At 27.2% G+C, this 20,971-nt stretch overlaps 2 protein-coding genes across 2 annotated transcripts in view; both read right to left on the minus strand.

The window, feature by feature from the left end:
• The window catches only part of LOC107438989 (uncharacterized), a 27,650-nt gene extending 21,270 nt beyond the window's left edge, over positions 1–6,380 (minus strand). Inside the window, exons 1-2 of the mRNA XM_087159634.1 lie at positions 6,250–6,380; positions 2,680–2,983 (exon numbers count right to left, since the gene is read on the minus strand). The gene's annotated coding sequence lies outside the window, so the exon portion shown is untranslated. The remainder of the gene's footprint in view (positions 1–2,679; positions 2,984–6,249) is intronic.
• LOC139426498 (uncharacterized) lies at positions 6,109–7,526 on the minus strand. The gene is made up of 2 exons (XM_087159635.1): positions 7,211–7,526; positions 6,109–6,380 (listed from the first exon to the last, which is right to left on the minus strand). The coding sequence occupies exons 1-2, from the start codon at positions 7,218–7,220 to the stop codon at positions 6,157–6,159; spliced, it is 234 nt and encodes a 77-aa protein (XP_087015761.1). The 5' UTR covers positions 7,221–7,526; the 3' UTR covers positions 6,109–6,156.
• Positions 7,527–20,971: the final 13,445 nt, after the last annotated feature.

Consider the following 20,971-nt stretch of genomic DNA (forward strand, 5'->3'; position numbering starts at 1 on the left):
AGCTATTCATATGGAAGTTAATACAGAAAAGTATTTTTACGCAAACAAAAACCCAAATGCAAATTTTAGATTAAGAAAACAAATTTAAAAAAGCATAAATTTTAAAATTTTAACACATTTTTCATTAAAAGTAAAATTCTTAATTCAAAAATTTTGGGGCAAAGTTTATACTAAAAGTTATGAAATCATGTCACATAATGAAAAAATAAAGCATAAAATGAATTACCAATTTTGATCAGTAAATGGGAAATGCATTTTAAATTATTACCAATGGTTTCTCATACTGGTACACATTTTTAATTCTTCTATTGAACACTGAATTAAAATTAGTTATTAAATGAGAAAAAATTAAGCTAAAAAAATACTAATAGTGTGTTAACAGTCCAAAAGAGTTAGAATTATTATGCCAAAGGCAGAGAACACAATAACATTTAATAAATTCATACTTTTATTTCACAGTAAAAATATATCATAGTAATATTTACATTATAATTATATGAGAAGAGTAATAAGCCAATATTACAATGAAAAAAATATTGTTAAAAACATCAAATGAAGCCAAAAGTAAAGCATTGTTTCAAAGGAAATCACAAATCAAAATAATAGTTAAAATACAATTAAATTGATCAACTAATTTAAAAAGAATTATATTTAAAAGGAATGCATCATTTTAACAAGCAGTTAGAGAACAAATCAATATCAAATGAGTTATAAAATTAATATTTATACTACATTTTTAACTAAAGGTATAATTTTAAAAAAAGATAAGGTAAAAAAAATGCTTGTATATTTTATATAAAATGCTTGAATATATACATTTGAATTTTAACCAATTAAATTTATGTCTTGCTGATAAAATTACTAGCATTAGAGCAGTGGTAGTCAACATGTGGGTGTTCCAGCTTTCTTAATGGTACTGAAATAGGCAGCAATTAAAGCACTTTTCTATGCTATAAATTGACAACTTAAAAGCATTGAAATGTATTTTTTTTTTCAATTATTAACTAAGAAAACTTTCATTACATTACTTTTAAAAACAAATAATGACATTTTTGTAAAATTTTTGGGGGCTAATATTTTGTAAGGCACCTTTGAATTAAAATGTAAAATAATACAAATCATTGCACGCAGTCTCAAGATACACGCTAAAAAGTGCTCAATGGGTATGACGTTTGCCTTTGAATGAGGTGAAGCGGGTTCGAATCCCAACAATGGTAGACAATGAATTCCACACCCGCCTCACATCAGTCACAGTGCTCATACAAAATATCTTCAGGTGTAGAGGGATCATGGATTAGAATCCACTTACCATCAGGCTAACCATGGGAGGTTTTTGCGGCTTTCCTCTCCATGTAACGAAAATGCGGGTTAGTTCAATCAAAAATTGCTCCACAAAGGCAAATTTCTCCCAATATTTGATTCAGGAGTTCCCTTGTCTTCTGGATTGGGTACATAATTACAAAGATACGAAGTTGAACATTAAAAGTTGTAAACCCAAAATTGGATCGTCTGTTCAACGAAAGTTATAAAATAAAATACATCATTCCAAAGCATAGCAACCAAGCTGTGCTCTTACTAAATTAGACAAATCAAGACAGTAGTTAGATTAATATTTTTAACTGTTTTTTATTGTTTACCTAAAGTTACTTCCTTACTTTATAGATCACATTACTATGGAACTAGTATACAAAATGCAAGAATGAGCAATGAGTAGAAAAAGGTTGACTACCCTGCCTTAGAATTCTTTGTAAATTACACTTACAAATTGTTTTGCTATATCTTAATCTAATGAGGAAATTAAATTTATAAAAATATTGATTTGATGATAGGTTATATAATAATACGATTAGAATGTTTAGGCATTAAGGAATTAGACATACAAAAAATTTTTTGAATTATTATATAAAAATACTATACTAAAATAAAAAATCCACAGAATAAATTATTGAAAAACCTTGGCAAAATTTTTTACAAAAATAACACATCAAGTACAAAAAAAATAAGTAATTTGAAAATTATAAATTCCAATTGAAGTTTTTATAAAAAATATGCTGTGAATTAATTAATATACAGGAAAATTAGTTTTACAAATGAATAAATAAAATTGAAAAAAGCATAGATAACAACAAACGAAATGCATTTTTTTAAATATAACAAAAATGTGTTTTGTACTTATTTGTGTGTATATTTTGGTACCCCAAAATAATAACCATTGTTTGTCCCTTTTCTGCATTCAGTTACATTTTAATATCTTATATTTAATCAACTGCTAAAAAAAATAAGCATTTGCGCATTGTGAGATAAAAATGAAAATACTTTCTGAATCAGCAAAATATACATATAAATAACAATAAATAATCCGACAATAATATTGCCTCATAAAGAAAAAATTCATGATTGTATTCAAAACAGATATCTAGAAATTATTAAAAATTCTAATTTAAAAAAATAATAATATTTAATGGATTCTTCCTATTGAAAAAACATTTCTTACAAAATTTTAAAAAAGCTTCAAGAAAGAACATGCTAAATAAAATACTCAAATTGTTATGTTTAAAAACATATAAAGTATTGAGCATTAACTCATTCTCTTGAGTCTCTAATTAAGGCAGTTTTCAACAGAAAATAATAATTTATACATGTTTACATATATTCTGAAGTTAAACTGCACATACTCACTAAAATATCACATCAGATATCCTTCAACTAAAATTCTCACATTTATTTGAGATTTTTTTATTCATTAAACCAGATTAACAGAAATTAACAAGGCCACAGTGAAGAGCTACATGATACTTCAAAGTGTCTCTTTGGGTGAAACCTTTTTTACATATTGGGCATACATAAGGTCTTTCACCAGTATGTACAACTTGATGCCTTTTTAAATGGCTTTTATTAGGAGTTTTATAAGCACACAAAGAACAAGTGTAGTATGTAACTCCTCCAAGCTTAGAACATTCAATTTCTTTAAATACATTCCAGTCTAAAAAAGAATATATGTGATAAGCAAAAAATAAATAAATTATGCTGAAAGAAAGTTAGATATTTATTATTACAATTAAAATATGCACTTTTAAAAATTGAAGAAAAAAGATAAAATTTGAAAACATCAGTAAAAAAAGACATAGAAAATGTTGATAATCCTCACAATTTACTTACTTACTATTATTTTTTATTTTAATTTATTTTTTTTAAGTTATTCTTTTATGCCAAATGTTAATTCACATCTTATTCAATTTCATAATAATTCATGTGTGTGTAAAAAGTGGATGATTCCATTTTCAAAGTTTCCTTTCAAAAAGGCTAGAAACTAAATACTTATTACATCAGACAAATTACTAAATCTACAAAAAACTTTATATATTTTGTAAAAAAAAAAAAAAAATAGATTATCACCAAAAAGTATCACAACAGGTATTTTTTTAAAAAAACAGTGAATGTGTAAAAATAGGACTGCACTTCTTGTCTGCATATTTTTATTATAATATTTAAAAATTACTTTAACACTGAGAGGAATACAAATTTATGTAAAATACCAGAGTATGCAAAATACCTGCAAACTTAAATTAAACTGTACAAAAATTAAATATCACAAGCAAATACGGTAAAAAAAAATTAAACTATTTCCTTAAAGACTAAAAAAATATTTAATTCAATAAAAAAGGCAATATAGTGTAGAACTGAAAATGATAACTATTAAACCTATAATAAGTAACTATATACATATTGAAGTTAGTCCTGACTATTACAACTTAAAGAGAAATTCGAATATTTTTTCTTCAAATTAGGATTATTACTTGCACAAATATAAAGTTTGGTATCGTGAAACTTTAAAAAGTACCAATTTTAACTTGAAATATTTTTTTTTACTTAACAGGTTATGTAATTACATAAACTTACAAACCTTTTAATATTTACAAGCCCTTTCATTACCAATAATATTTAACTATGATACAATAAAAAATAAAATAAAACTTTATCTTTAATGGAGTGAAGTGGCGCCAAAAGGCACTCAAACAACGTTCCAGAACCTTTGAGTTAGGTGAAACTTTATTCCGGAATTTTAATGAACATATTACTAATTTCCACTTTACAATTTTAACTTTTTTTTATTAAAATAAATTTTAAGCAAAATCTCCTCATTATGCTAATTAAATAAAGGCTAAATTTGTTAATCTGTTAAGTGTGAAAACAATTATGCAAGATTAAGATAATTAGTCAATTTCAAAATTAGCCATCCATATAACCATACATTTCTACTTTTAAAATATTGATTACGATATTTCATTCTTATAACTGTTTTTAGGAATATGAGTTGATAAAGAGAAAAACAATAACTCAGTATGAAAATTTTTAAATATGTTTAAAATAGTAAAATGTAAAGGTTTTATTAATCAATAACACAGGGAGGAAAAAAAAAATTTTGCATTTATAGAAATACTTGATCTTTCCTAATTGTGATGTGGAGATTTGAAATCTGAAATTAATTTTGCATCTAAAGCTAATAAATTTTTTTTAAAGCGACATTTTTTGGTCCATTTTCTGTTCAAATTTACAAAATTAAAAACGTTACAGATAACTGGATTTGATATAAGTAACAGATCTTAGATATTTTTGTATTACTGATTACAAATCTGCAAACGGTTTCTCTCTCCAAATTACAGTTTTTTAAATGATATTTTTAGTCTAATTTTTGACAAAATGTACAAGTTTAAAAACGGTATATATAACAGGGTGTCACATAAATGTTGCTACAAACTTTTAGGGAAGTTAGGGCACATCATTAGTACTAAAATTGCATAGTAACTCTTGCCTGGAAATGTTGTGCAGTGTTTTCACTACAGCGTGAGAAAGCGAGAATCTCGCATATTTTTTTCTTTTCTTGCATTAAAAAATTATTACCGCGAGAAATTCGCGCATTCTATAAATTAATTTCAAAATTCGTGAATTTCTCGCATTTTGGAAAAAGCTTCGAATTACGCCATTTAGAATAAAATCCGTTTCACTTTTTTCTTCCTTAATCTTTCATTATTTTCAACATCTGCCCTGTTATCTAGCTTCCCTATTTACCAGTATTGTTCAGAATCTTTTCCAACAACAGAACACATTTCTCTGCAACCACCTGTTTACCGAAAGGTTTCGTCACGTAAGACGTTCAAATTTTTTATGCACTAATGTAAGGTGGACAAATACCTTGTAAAAGCAAAATCTTCTATGATGATGCACCAAAAATAGTCAATGCTTTAAGAAATAGAAGACGTTAAAAATGTGTTATAATTAAAGAAATGATTTTTTTTCAAGAGTTTTTGTGTTTTTTTAGTTTTTAGAAATCTCACTTAACTTTTTGTAATCTCACTCTGTTTCTGAGAAAGGGTGAGAAACTCTCGCTCATTTTTTTTCTATCATGAAAACACTGTTGTGTTTAAGGACACTTCTCTATGATCAACAGTTCATAATAGAGAAGCGCCCCTAGCGGTCTATGATGACATTTCTGGGTATGAGGTCCAATGAAATTTAAATCAAGATGATGTGCAGTAATTCCCTTAGAAATCTGTCACAACATTTACTTGACCCTACGGTATATGTAACATTTTTAATCTTAGACATTTCGACAAAAAACAGACTAAAAATGTCATTTTTAAAAAAAATCTTTCGCTTTGAAAGAGAAACCGATTACATTGTGAATTAATTTTCAAGAAAAAAGTAAAATAGTTTGAATTTTTTTTCGGAAAATGATTGGGCAAATTATATAGACTACAGTAAAATAGAGATAAGGAAACTTCAGTTTAAAAAAAAATCTTACTCAACTTGGAATGATTTGATAACTGTTGACCAAAAATTATCTTAGAAAATTTTAGATACCACCCTCCCTCTCTATAGTATATGTGTGGTGAATTGCTTTCCGTAAAACAAATTTAACCATTACAAAACTGCTGAATACAATGTAAACAATTAAATCATTATAAGTAAAAAATAAATAAGAAATATAATATACACTTAAGAACATTCAGAGCTTTCAAAGGGAACTTTAATTGCTATTTTTTCAAATTAAACACAGACAAATTAAAGGGTACTTGCAGAAAATTAAAACCAAATAAGTAATATAAATTTGATTACATAATATTCAATTATTTATTTATGAATATATTTTTAAAGTTATTTCTGATACACGTGAGTTAACATATGGGACTTTAAAGAAGCCTTTTGAGTAAAAGATTTCCCACATAAATAACATGAAAAAGGACGAACACCAGTGTGAACAACAAAATGCCTCTTCAAATGACTTTTCCAAGGTGTAGTAAAGTTGCACATTGAACAAGTATGAGTAACACTAGCACTATTTGTACCAAGGCTTTTCTGAGAAACTAATCCTATTTCGCCTGCAAAAAATACATAAGAATAATATGAATTAACAATAAATAACAAGACATTTGTATTTAAACATATAGAAAATGTATATAGTAATAATACAAAATAAAATTAATGTACTGAAATAATTTTTAAACTGAAAAAAATGTCATTTGTATTAAGCAGTTATAAGAAATCACCAATATTTCTAAGTGATTTCAACATAATTTATTATTAAATAAAGTAAAAAGAAAAATTGTATTTCAAGTTGCATGATTGATTTAAATTTTTTCATAATGATAAAAATAAAAAAGTTGCAAAATTAAGTTTAATTAAAAAAGAATTGATAATTTAATAATAGTCACACATAGTCAGACAAAAATACACCTGATTCATAAATTACGATGCATTAAATTACGATGCATTAAATAATGATGCATAAATTTAGACTTAAACATCCACTCTTGAAATTGTTGTATCAAAATAATAATTCTGAAAACAAAATTCATAAATTTGCAAGCAAATATTTTATTTATTTATTTCTTCTAAAATTTATTGCAAAGCAATATGAGAAAACCAGAGCAATGACCATTTAATTTCAATAGTTTTATGCCAAGGATTAAAAATTTTCAAACTTATAAAATTTGAAAATATAATTTTTAATTTAGAACAACCCTCTAAAACTAATCTATTAATTCAAACTGGCATACAATAAAAAAACTATTTACTTTCAAAAACTCTCTTATTAAAAAACAATGATTATTGCTAATTAAAACTCAGATTTCTATGCTTTAAAATTTATTTTCGAAGACATGTAATAGATACATATATTTGATTGAAAGTTAAAGCACAAGTCAATTACTGTAACTCATTGCATTGACATTTGTATTATTCTTGTGCAAATTACAGTTTGTAACATGAATTAAAATTAATTTGCTTAAAGAATTTTTAAAAAAAAAATTGATAGGGGCTAATTTCTTAATGTGTTAAAGTCTATAACGGATCAGGAATCAACAACTTCCACCACAAGCAAATTGCAAAAATTTTTAAATTAACTTCTTTAAGCTTATTTTTAACAATACGTGTAAAAGAATTTGTTCAGATAAAATTCGTAATAAATAAATCAATTTTGCGAAATAATACAACATTAACGCAACCATAACAAACATAATAGTTTTGTTTACAAAAACGTTTCTGGCTTCCTATTTCTGTTCAATTAAAATCGTGTCTAAACCCATAAATTAAAAATTCATTTGGCGATCGCAGCGCTCGAATACGCCCTGGGGAGAGACCGCTTTCATGCCTTTGGCTCTTCTCCCTTTCTTCTCCTCCTCTTTTCAATTGTATAGGAATGTACGCACATTTTCCCTTTTCTTAATATTTTTCCTTTTTATTTATAAAAATATTTTTTAAAATTTCCATGATGCTTTTCTTTAGAACAATGTTTAATGTAGTTTTCAGTTCCATATAATTTTTCTACTTAAAATATTTTAATCTATATGAAAATCAAGAGAGAAATTAACGTACTTCCTTCCTCTATGACTCTCCACACGCTAATGAAGAAAGCATGCGAAGTGTTGCCATAGGTAGAGAGTTCTGCTCTACGCCACCTGCAGTCCATTTCGATTGATAATTGTTAAGAAAAAAAATACATTGACTGGAATAAAATGATTCTGAGTTACTTTTAGAGTTTCTTTGCGAACCATCGAAAAAACAAGGAAAATTAGAACTTTGTAATGAGCCAACACCTAACACTAGCCTGAATATGTAAGTGTAAAAATGATTAAATGAAGTAAATGACAGATACTGAGTGTTAATGATCAGTGCTTGCTTTAAGAGCCATTCTATCGGCATGCTGATCACGCACCTCCGATCATCGCCAGGGAAATGAGCTTTTTCTCTCGGTGCCGATGCAATTTTTTTCACGAGCAAAAAAAAAGTATGGGAATGAGTGCCTGATTGATGAACTATGTTGGGAAAATATTGGTGGAACTCACCAATCAGATTTTTATTTGGAAACAGTGAGAATAGTCCTTAAAGGGAAAAAGTAGTTTTTCTTAAGGCCTTTATCTCTCTCATAGACTCGCCTCTAATACAGTGGATTGAATAAAATTTAGCATCATACAATGTGAAAATCTATAAAGTCAGACACGAACCATTACATCGGATCCCCATTACTCCTACAAAATTTGATAGCACTGCCCACAGGGAGAAAACGCAATATTATCAGACACAAGTGCTGCATAGGGACCGAGGGTGTGCGGTATTGGTCCTCATTAAACTGTGCTACCGTAAAGTGCTCGACTTCGCGCGCAGGTCGTCGGGCTACCGAAGCGGCGGTGCCATCCCCTCCGCAGAGGATCAAAATTGTGATGGCATGTCTTCGGATCATCCTCCGGGATGTTTCCCAGACCGTCGCCAATAGCCCATTGTGCAGCTCTAGTGCGACGTAAATTAACAACAACAACAGACACAAGTGCTCTTGCTAGTCAGAAAAATATTGAAATTTGGCTTGCGAAATTCCATTGTCCGAGTCAACAAAGACAGATTGAAAAATATATATTTATGTTTTAATAATATAAATAAATATTTACATTACAAAATCACCAAAAATATCAATTTTTCAAATTTTCCTATGATTATGCATCATTTTTTATCAGTAATTTATCATTATTACTTTATTAAAAATGCACGCTTAAAAAGAAGCGTGCATCTTCAAATTACTTGACATTGATTTTTGCAGATTTTCATGTATTATATTTTCCGCTAGACCGCTAGTGCAAACGCGTCATAACTATATTAGTTTCAACGACTGATTGCGAAAAAGTTATTTATTTATTATTATTATTATTATTTTCTTTCTTTTTTTTTGAACTGTAGAAAGAAAATGAATGTCAGTTTGAAAAACACATTTGTTAAATGGAACATAAAATAAGAAAACGCTGTGACATTTGTTACATCAAATATGAAAAACATAGGGTGCATCACTTTTTAAAAATATAAAAGAATTTTGAGTTTGTTTTATTTTTTTCAGTTTAATAAGTGGTCGAAATTTCAATTGGGGATAAATTCTACTTACGGGGTTACAAAACAATTTTTATTTGTATTTTCGACACAGAGCTTCAATTGAAATCTAGCTAGCTCGAAAGTAGTGGAAATTTCTATTGTAAGCCTCACAAATAAACAGACAAATACAAAAAAAAAAACGTGATAAGAAATAATAAAAAGTTATTTCACGATAAAGATTATCTAATCAGTGACATAGATAGTTCGCAAAGGAAAAATGAATTCACTCGGAATAACTTTTGATATAATAATTGGATTTTTACAAACAAAGTGCCTATAGTAATTCTTCAAAAGGGCAACGTCAAATATATTATTTAAATTAGCGTTAATTGTGAAAGAATCAGATTTAAAAAATTTACTTTATCTTAACAAACATGTTTATTTTTCCTGCCGAATTTGGATTTTAACACGGAAAGCAGCTGCAATCTGAAAAATTAGTAAGATTGAAATAAGAAATCAGAGAGGTTTATTAGAAACAAAAATGTTTTTCTTAGAATAACAATACATTTTGTTTCTTACGAACTTTGATTTTTTAACTACCAAATGTGAGAGGTTATCACTATCCCAATAGTTAAGTTAGGAGAACTGTCGAAAGTTTAGGTCTCTTAATAAATATATATATTTCCTTTTTTACGTATTTCACCATTCCTCGGGAAATTATTAAACGAATAACGAAATATTTTTATATCATTATAAACTTAGTTTATCCGAAGTGAAAAATAATTTTAAATTGATTATAATAAATATTTGTAATTATATTTAATAAGGGTAGAAAAATTTTTGAATTGAAAGATTTAAACTATTTTAAATGAAAAAATACAAAATTTGAATGAAATTCGTCAAATATTTCTTGAGAAATAGAATTTTGAAAATATATGGATCTTTTGTAATTTAATGATTTCGAAACTATACAACCGATTTTACTCAAATTTTGTAATTTGTCATTTAAAATTACAAAACCTTACAATTCAATATTTTTTCAACCCTTAATAAATAAAATAATAAAAAAATTATAAAAGTTTAATTAAAACTTATTTTTTGCATGGAATTACCTTTATATAAACAAATTATATAATTACATGCAAACATTTTTGTATTCCCTCTAAAAGTACTTGAAATATAGCGAAATCCGCAGAAAGTAAAATTAACATTTAGGGGTCCAGATTTTCGACAGCTCGCTTGACGTTTGCCTAAATTATTTGGATCCCATTTTATTATGCCAGTCGAAAATCGATATCAGTCGAAAACGGTCTCTTTTTGTAATTTAATTAACAGTTAGCACTAATTAGTTAGCATATTTAAGGTCAATCTCTTGAATCATTATGATTAGTACTTAGTTTGAGAAAACTTGATCATTAGAACAGTAGTTACTTAGAATGATTTATTTATTTTCATTTGTGCACTGTACTGTATAATAAACAAAGAACGCAGTTAAATGTAACTAACATGAAAATTCTATAAATTTTTCTTTTAAGTATGTTAGGAATATAATTTTTATCCTATAGCTGAAGTAACTGAAATTTATTTTATTTTTTATTTTATTACTTAAGGATTTAGAATGCTTACATAAATGTAGTGTTTTACATGTTTTTATAAAGTATTTCTATTATATGTTTTACTATAGGCAGTGTTGCCAGGTGCCGATAACCGTTCATCCCAAGATGGCTTGCAAAATCCCCTAAAATTTTCTAAAAAAACTGAAATTTTTAACTTAATGTATAAGTATTAAAAAAATATTACAAAAGTTAAATAATGTATAGTAAACGTTGCTTTAATACTTTTTAATATTTTATCTTCAACAAATTAATCTTTTTTACATTTCAATCCTTACATTATCTTTAATTTCTACTGAAATATTTAAGATATTTTTTTTCAATACTTTTTGACTCTCACATTTTTTCATAAATATTTTATTATCAACGATATAATCTTTTTAGTATTTTAATTCTAACATTATGCTTAAATTTCTGATAAAATATCTGACATATACTTTTTGATTTGTATATGTTTTCGCTGTTAAACATTTTTAACATAGAAGACGTAGGTACAAAATTTTGACAACCATTTGAATGTTCATATCAAACGCGCAAAATACTGTAGTTGTAGACATTTTATTTCTCAATTTGTCTTTAATAATATTTAATATTGGGAAACATCTCTCCACAGCTGTATTTGAAAACGGAATACTTAATAAAGCTAAAACAAGAGTCGACTTAAGTTTTTTAGTTTACTTAGTCGAACACTAAGTAAACTTAAGTCGAGAATCGAGCTAAGTAATAACTTACTACATTCAACAAAGGGGTTAAGTTCTAAAATTAATCTTTTTGTTTTGGTTTAACATATTGATTGTCATATTACCATCTCACACATTCAGTTATAAAATTTGATATTAGAACGCAACGAAAATGAAACTACAAAAATTCACAAATAACCCTAAAACAAACCCCTAAAAACAAATTCCTCTAAATTACCCACTGAAGATTAAAAATCCCCCTAAATTTAGGGGGAAAACCCCTAATCTGGCAACACTAACTATAGGTATCATAAATAATGATGTATAAATTTTTAATTTATCTTCACGTAACATTACAAGCCTTGAAATAAATATATCTTGAAAAAAATGTATGTGAAAAATGGTTTACTGCGCCGACTATTGTAATTACATCGACTGTTATAATTAGATATACAATTACAATAGTCGATGAGATTTGTATCGCAGTTGTCAAATTAACCTAAAATTTTGCGCAAATCATTCTTTAAATCATTTTTCATTAATAATTTTTTGTGATTTATTTATTTTTTTATTTATTTATTTATTTATTTATTTATTTATTTTTTATTTATTTATTTATTCATTCATTTTTTGAAACAAGGTCAGAGGATGAGAGCTAAACTGAAAAAGTTGAAAAAGAATGGTCACTCCATTGTACTACATCTTATTAAGAGCTTTTATTAAGTATGAATACACGAATTTCAAAAGTTTAGAGAAAATACTGATTTGGTTATATACTGTACTCTTAAACCTCATTGAAGTTAAGTAGTCATTTACAGTCATGCACAGAAATGATCGTTTTGAAAAGGAGAAATATCGCATTATTTTAAAAACTTAGATAGCAAAACATAAAATAAATTAACTCCTTGTTAATCCCGAACAATATATTTGAACAATCACTCAAATTTTGTATTGTTCCTGGAAATAATCATTATATTAGGCAGCATCAATGATAAGAAATAAAGTAAAGCAAAATGAAAAAAAAAATATTTGAGTTGTTTCTAAACATTTGCTAATATTTATTTTGTAGTCATTCTTTATTCAGCTAATAGTCCAGTAAAATTATATTTTTTTCTTCGGAAAAATTAATACCCGAGATATTTTTTGACAAAATGCTTTTTATTGTTATAAATATCTCAACATTCTCGTATCCTTCTCTCCACACTTCCCCCTTTTTAAGGGAAATTGGGTAATTTAAGTTTAAATTTTTTTTTCCTAGATAGGTAAGTGAGACATATTATCTGATGTTTTTGTGTCGCAGAATTGAACGAGACTAATCTCAAGACGATTGGATCCATAGTTTATATTCTATGAGCGTTTTATGTACAAAAAGTGCAAATTTGTTCTTGTACCTATTTATATTTTTTACATTGCTATCTAAGTGAGATAATGTTTCGATGTATTTTTTTACGTAGAATTGAAGGAGACTATCCAAGTCAATATCAAAAATAGTTTAAAACTAGCAGGAGTCAAAAGTCCTACTTTTGACACGCTTTTGTGCACTTTATATTGCTATTCAAGAATTATCTAAGCATGTAAGGTACATAATCTGATTTAATTTTTTACGCTTAATTAAATGAGACCATTTTCGAAATGATCGGATTAATAGCTTGAAGTTATAAGTGTGTTATGTACAAAGAGTACAATTTTATACTTGCATTAATTTATGAATTTAACATTGTTATACAGACAACAGAGATATTGTTTCCCATGTATTTTTTCTCATTTAATCGGATGAGAACAAACACGAATCAAAGGAACTAATATTTCATAAGATGAAATGGGATTTTTTTGTTTGTATAAAAAGTACTATTTAATTGCAATTATTATGAAGAAAAAACCATTATAACTCCTAAACTATTAGTCCGATCGTCTCGAAATTAGTCTCATTCATTCAGCGTGAAAAATTATATCGAAGAAAATACATTACATCTTCATATAATCACAAGATAGGGACGTAAAGTGTATTCATTATTACGTGTCAAAAATAGTTTTTCTTTTACAGAAAAATTCTTACAACGATTCATTTATTTGTTCGATTTATAAATGTGTATAATCTCATTCGATTTTTAGTAAAAGAATTCATAGAAATTATGTCTCACTTGTTAAGGTAGCAACATTAGATGAGTAAATAGATACAAGTACAAATTTGCACTTTTTGTATATTAAGCACTTATAATTTCTAAACTATTAGTCCGGTCATCTCTATATAGGTGTCATTCAATTAAGCGTAAAAAATACACTGAAAAACATGTTTGTGTTGAAGAAATTCTATTCTCTCCCTTCTCCTTCATTTTTCTAAAAAAAAAGGGGGAAACGTACAAGGAAGAATAGGGAAGTTTTCAGGAATCATTTATAATAATAATAACACAACAAATCTTGTTGACAGAAATATCTTAAGTATGACTCTTTTCCGAAAAAACATCCTTTCTTTCTTTTCTTTTTCGTTTTCATTTTTACTATAATTTATAATTACTGGACTACCAAAGAGAACTTTGTTGTTGTTGTTGTCTTCTCTGTACTTGCATACAGCTAAGTAAAACTCTGTAGTAAAAACGATTATTTCATTTACAAATTGTCTGAACAAGATTTCTGTAAGACTATAACTCAAAAATATTAAAAATTAACAATTATTATAATTATTTTTGAAAAAAGGCTATTAATAATACTTAACCAAAAAATGGAAATCTCTTTGACACTAACTCTTGTTTTATAAAATAACAGACTTTTTATTACATTTACAGTGCTGACTATTTTTTTAAACATTTATTTAAAACAATTTCGTGCTTAAATTCATTTTTCCCACTCCTTTCTTCATTTTCTCATATACCTGGTTATCAAATTTCGCACTGATTTAATAGTGTTTTAACAAAGTTCAAAACATACCCCATATTCAAAATCAATACCCCGTATTCTACGTAAAATAGTTTATTAGTACATAAGTTTTTAATTACTGCTTCATAATATCACCTTATGTAATACTTTATGATGGGGACATTTAGTTGTCATTTTACTTTTATTATATGGCATATTTACTTTTTAATAAGTTAAATTTGTTTTTATAATAAATTTTATGTAAAATTATTAAACGTATGATAGTAAAATAATGCCAACAACATAACTATTTAAAATTCGAAAGATGTAAAATTTAGAACCCACTTTTTGCACGATCGCTAAATTATGTATTTAGCAAAACATTTTTTACGAGTTTTTATAGCAGCCAAAAATTAAATAAGTATTCAATAAACAAGTTAGACGATAAATTAACGATAGTATTAACGGAGAAAAATTATGAAGTGTAAGTCTTATTCCAGTGGAAGCGGGATAAAAATTAAACTTAAAAATTTAAATCTGTGAAATCCGCTTCATGTTAATGCATTAAAAAAAATTGAATAATTTTCAATTTTGATTTAGGAAAGTGTTTATCAAGTAGAAACAAAACTGATAGTGTATTAATCGTGTGGCTAGGCGGGCGAAGCGAGATTTGCAGAAATAATTTATCAGATCAGAATATGAAATGAATGACTTTTGTGATAAAAATAATTTTTAAATTAAGTAATAAGGTAGCAGTGAAAAAAATCATCAAATGTAAATATCCTTTCAATACATGACTTAAAATATTTTATTTTAGGATATTGTATGATCCCTTATTGACTTTCAGAGATGAGTAGGAAAAAAAAATAGAGAGAGAGAGGGAATTTAAAAGATTGATAAAGGAGGGGTCTTTCAAACCCCATGTTTACGACTGTTCCGGCACTGAATCCGGAACTCTAGATCCGGGTCTCCGTAATGGTTCACTTCTTGCTTAATGATCCCTGCCTACTGTTTGGTAACACCCCTTGTATCCATTACCCACTTTCCCTTTCATTCATTCTATGCCCTCAAGTGCTTTTTTCATTATTTGTTTCTGTGAATCCGCGTTAATTCTCTCATAACGGTAGGAATTTTTCAATTATTATCAGCATTATCAAGAATAGAGTCTTTTTTTTTTATCTTAAACATTTAATTGCTATCATAAGTCAATTTTAGATTGAAATCATATTTAATACAAAAATGAGGATTCAAAATATTGATGGGAAAAAAATCCATTTAATATTTTTTCCCTCCTGGGCAAAAATTATAGAAGCTACTGTGTAGACGTAATTATCGCTTATCTTACAAGCATGCAATATAAATCCGTTGTACTGAGATTCCGCCATGATCTGATAATTTATCATTATGAACATTTTAGAGAATTAAAAGAACAGTTTAGAAAAGATCGAAATTAAAATGCAAAGTTACGGTAGTGCTCTAAATTTCATGCATTAATCATCTAATAAATACCTACAAAATAATTATTTTCATTTCCTAATTTATTTTCATCTTATCTAAATTTAAACAGATGATGATTGATGATTCATGATTTTATACTTTTGTCTCAAGTATTTTAATGGATCTTTTAGTGGTTTATAATTATTGAGAGGGAACAACGCTCATGAATTAAAATCCAATTACTTTTAGTAGCTTGAAAAATAAATTTGAATAGGTAACTTAAACTTAATTCTACAATGAAGAAGAGCTGCGGTGAGACAGGGGATAGAGCATTCGTCTTTCAATGAGGTAAACCGGGTTCAAATCCAAGCGATGGCTGGAAGATTCGAATTCCGCACCTGGCTTGCACTGACCACAGTTCTGACGCAAAATATCCTCAGTGGTAGACGGATCATGGATTAAAGTCCCCTTGCCGACAAGCTAACCATAGAAGGTTTTCCTCTCCATGTAACGCAAATACGAGCTAGTTCTGTCAAAAAGTCCACCATGAAGGCAAATTTCTCCCAATACTTGATCCAGGAGTTCCTTTGTCTTCTGAATTGGGTTCAAAATTACATGGCTCAGGAGTTGAACATTGGCAGTCCTAAACCTAAAAATTGAGCCAGCTGTTCAACGACGGTAATAAAATAAAATATGAAGAATACAGCAGTGTTAAAAATGTTAATCTGAAATTCAAAACAAGCACGTTGTTAAAATTCGTTTCGAATGAATGATAATATCATTGAATGAATGAATGAATATAATAATCACGGTTCGAATATGTTTTAAACGAGTTTTAAAACTTCATGAGATATTTCTTTTTTCTCTTTAAATTGATTTGTAAATTGTTGAAGTATTCAGTAAAATGAATAAAAATTATTACTGGTTATTTATTGTGATTTTAAAATATAGCTCTCATTAAATCGTATATGATTTTAAAAAATATATAAATAAAGATGGGGATTTTATGCTCATTGTTTCAGTATTTTTATGAATATTTTGAGTAGTTATATTATGAATATATTGATAAATAATTAATTTAAATATTCATTTATTTGTGTCCGCAAATTAGGCAAAATAGTGTGAAACATAAGGATTATTTATATATTCACTCTTATTTATTTCCTTCTAGCATTATTGAAATAAAGCGTTTGAGAGAATTTATGATAGTGCTTGGAGATTCCTTTAAATATTGTGCAGTTTTGAAAAAACATAAAATTTTCTAATAAATCACAATTCTTTTTTCTGTTTAGATTTTAGTTCTATTACTCGTAAAATGTGTTCTTGTCATATTTTTCATTTACTCCTATTTACTTAATTCTGGACCAAGATAAACTTTAACATACGCAAAGAAAATAAAAAACAATATCTACATTGATAATTTATAGAAAAGCATTTATGTAGTACTTTTAATCAATAACTCTTATCCGTAATTATTCTTTTGTTAGTTTAAATTAAAGGTAAGTGACAGTTATATAAATTTAACTTCTTATTCAATTTTAAATAAATTTAAGAAATATTGAGAAATTAAGATATTTTAATCAGATCGCAATTTGTTCAATTTTTTTTTTTACTCTGTATAGAAATAAATTTAAAGAATATAAGATAGGTAGGTAGGTACTTTATTAACGTCGCACTAGAGCTGCGCAATGGGCTATTGGCGACTGTCTGGGAAACATCCATGAGAATTATCCGAAGACATGGCATCGCAGTTTTGATCTTCTATAGAAGGGATGGCTCCCCTGCTTTGGTAGCCTGCCGACCGGCGAGAACTTAACGGTAAAACAGTTTAACGAGGACCGGTTCCGCGCACCCTTGGTCCCTACGCAGGCTGATCATAGTGGTCAACCACCAGCTTACTAACAGCAGCCAGTGATGCTTGACTTCGTTGTTTTACATGATGAATCTACTAGCTAACCTCCCCCTCCCCCCCAATTTTCTCCTATCCAATTTCTATTCATTTAATTCGATTAACAAACCCAGCTACTCATTAAATTAAATTTATTTTTCGATCGGAGGTGCGTGCCCGGTGCACAGGTACTCCGTTGTCTATAAAACAACACCACTCGCCCTTGACTTCGTTGTTCTACTGAGAACCGTGTCCTTACGATCAGTCCACTGCGGGACTAGAAATATAGAGAAATTAAAGTATTTTAATCAGATCGTAATTTATTCCAGGTGGTTACCCACACTACACTTTCTCTTCATCATCTTTCAACAGCCTTAAAGAAAGACTTTTTATAGCATCAGGTGCTGTACACATTTAGACGGAAAGTATTGCCCTACTGCCTCACTTTTTGAATAGTACTAAAGATGAATAATAATGGTTTTTACTTTTCATTGCACAATTAAATAAGAAACAATAATGAAAAAAACAATAATTCATCTTTTTTGTCAAAAAAAATAGTATGCTAGGTAAATAGTCAGCTGTTTTGCAAGGAGTAATTTTAAAGCAGCAGAATGTTTTTTTAATTTCTTAGCAAATTTAATTATCAACAATTCCAAGCTTGTTTTTATTAAGAACTTAATATTAATTTAAAAACTGGAGTTCAATTTACAGAAAAACCTAAATTAAAATTCTATAAAAATAGATTAGTATATTATTGGAAAAAAATAATCTATGTTGTAGCGTAAAGAATAAAATTATGAAAAATAAAAAATACATAATTAAATAGTTGCTAAACTACTCCTGTGAAACATGCGTGGACAAGTAATTAAAAAAGTTATTTTAAGGTAAAGACGAAAAATTTTAAGATGTACAATTTTATTCAAGAAGAGATATTAATACCTCTTATGAAAACTTTTATTTTCATTTAAGTTGTTATTGCTTAATAATTATAAAATATATATTGAAGAAATAGATAAATAAATTATTCCAAATCAATGCATACATATATGTATTATTGAAATTGTATCAATTATTCAGTCAACCTACTAAAATTAGAATTACGAAAAAGCAGATATATGACCACATTCTATCAGAAATATGCTTTCATAAAACTCAACATTCGTTGAATATAATGCTTTATTCAAATCTTAATAAAAAAAAAGAATTTGAAAAGGAGGGGGGGGAAAAAACATTCGGCTATCAGCGGAAAAAATATTAATGAAATTTTACGTTACGCGTGCGTAAGTCAAGTTCCTCGTAAGTTATCACATTTAAATATTAATCGCTGGATTTAAATATTTCTACATTATCGCCAAATTATTTTTCTAAAAATAATTAATTTATATCCTCCGCTCTCCTGACTGAACTATTAGAGCTACAATTTCAAGATTATGGCTACCCCCTACGTTTTGAAAATCAAGAATCCAAATATGTTTATTAAAAAGAAGAAAAATTTATGTTTATTTAGAGAAAATACATTCTTACATCTGATTTCGTTACGCAATTGATAGTTGGAAATAAATAATTAGCATAGCCGAAGTCACCTCCAGAAACTATTAAGATTGATACGTAGTACTTGAAAATTCGATTATTAGAACAAAAATTATTCAGGGTGATATCTTTCTTTCCTTTTTTTCTTTTCTTTTTTGTGCACTGTGCACCATTTTTCCGTAAAGTATTATATGAACTTTAGAACGGAGAAATAAATCTTAAACATATACAAAAAAATTGCCAACTTTTTCCATTTCCGTTGAAATTTTTTCCATTAAGATGAAAATTATTAAAGTCAATGAATATTTATTTATTTTTTAATTTATTTATTTGAAGATTTTTATAAGCCCAGGACGTTGTAATTTCTTATAAATTATAATTATACATTTACAATTCTTATAAATTATTACATTCTTATAAATTATAATTATACATTTACAATTCTTTATAACTATTCTATTAAAATGAATATTTTTCACTATTACTAAATAATCTCTTTGGCAAAAGATATTTAATGAAATCTTATGTAGAAACCCAAAGTTAATTAATGGTACATGGTAACCGACTAAAATTAGTAGATTCAAACTTTGTTCTGACAGAATCAGAAACTATAAACTGTTGAACCAAATTTGTATTAATACAATAAGAAAATAAATTTGAAAATGATAACTGAATAATTTTTTACTTGATGTAACAACAACCTATTTATCGTTAAGAAACAAAAATGATTACAAAGTGGAAGTTGATGAATGAAGCGAACAAATGGCGGAGTCCCCTAATTTACAAATACTTTTTGAAAATTTCTCTCGCAAATTAACGCATGATTTATACATCATAATAAATAACTTGTACGATTAATTTTTTATTTATTTAATATTTTTCTTGCAAACGATAAGTTAACAAATTTTTTATCGATTTATTTGAGTTTACGATGAGAGTCATCTTAGAGTTCAGTCTCTGTGATATGATATACAGCCTAAATATTCATTTTAGGTAAGTAATACTTTAAAAAAAGTAAATTAAAATTCATGCAAAATTTTTATTTAAATTCTTTATAAAAGTTGATTGTCAAAATTTCGAATCCAAATCTTTCAATAATTTTCTTAAAATTTTAATATCGAAAATTTTTGGCATCTAATCTTGTAAATTGTTATGCATATTAAATGTTATACTTCTAACTGTTATTAAATGCAAGAATTTTGCTGATCTAGTTTTATGTGAAATATATTATTAAGTACTAATTAATTAAATAATTAATACTTCATGAGTAATTACAATGTAATTTTTCAAACTAATCAAAACACCTATTACCTTTTGTTGCTAGCTTAACCTTCATAAATTTCTAATAATATGAACTTTAGCAGTTACGAAATTTAAACTACTCTTTAAATTTAAGAATAGTTGGAATTTTTCGTTCAAAAATTTATCAATATTACTCTCTCTCTCTATGCCCAATATATACTTTGAAAATTCTTCTAAAAAAATTTTTAAAAATGTAGGAAATGGGCCATAATTTACTAAAATGTAGGGGAAAAAGTAAAAAAGTTTTTGGAACCTCAATAAACAGAAACGAAGAAAGCAAGAATAAAAATATCAAAGCAAGTTTTATTGCCGAA

Source organism: Parasteatoda tepidariorum, chromosome 3 (assembly GCF_982258835.1).
Source record: "Parasteatoda tepidariorum strain Cologne lab strain chromosome 3, Ptep-v5.0, whole genome shotgun sequence".
Classification (NCBI taxonomy): domain Eukaryota; kingdom Metazoa; phylum Arthropoda; class Arachnida; order Araneae; family Theridiidae; genus Parasteatoda; species Parasteatoda tepidariorum.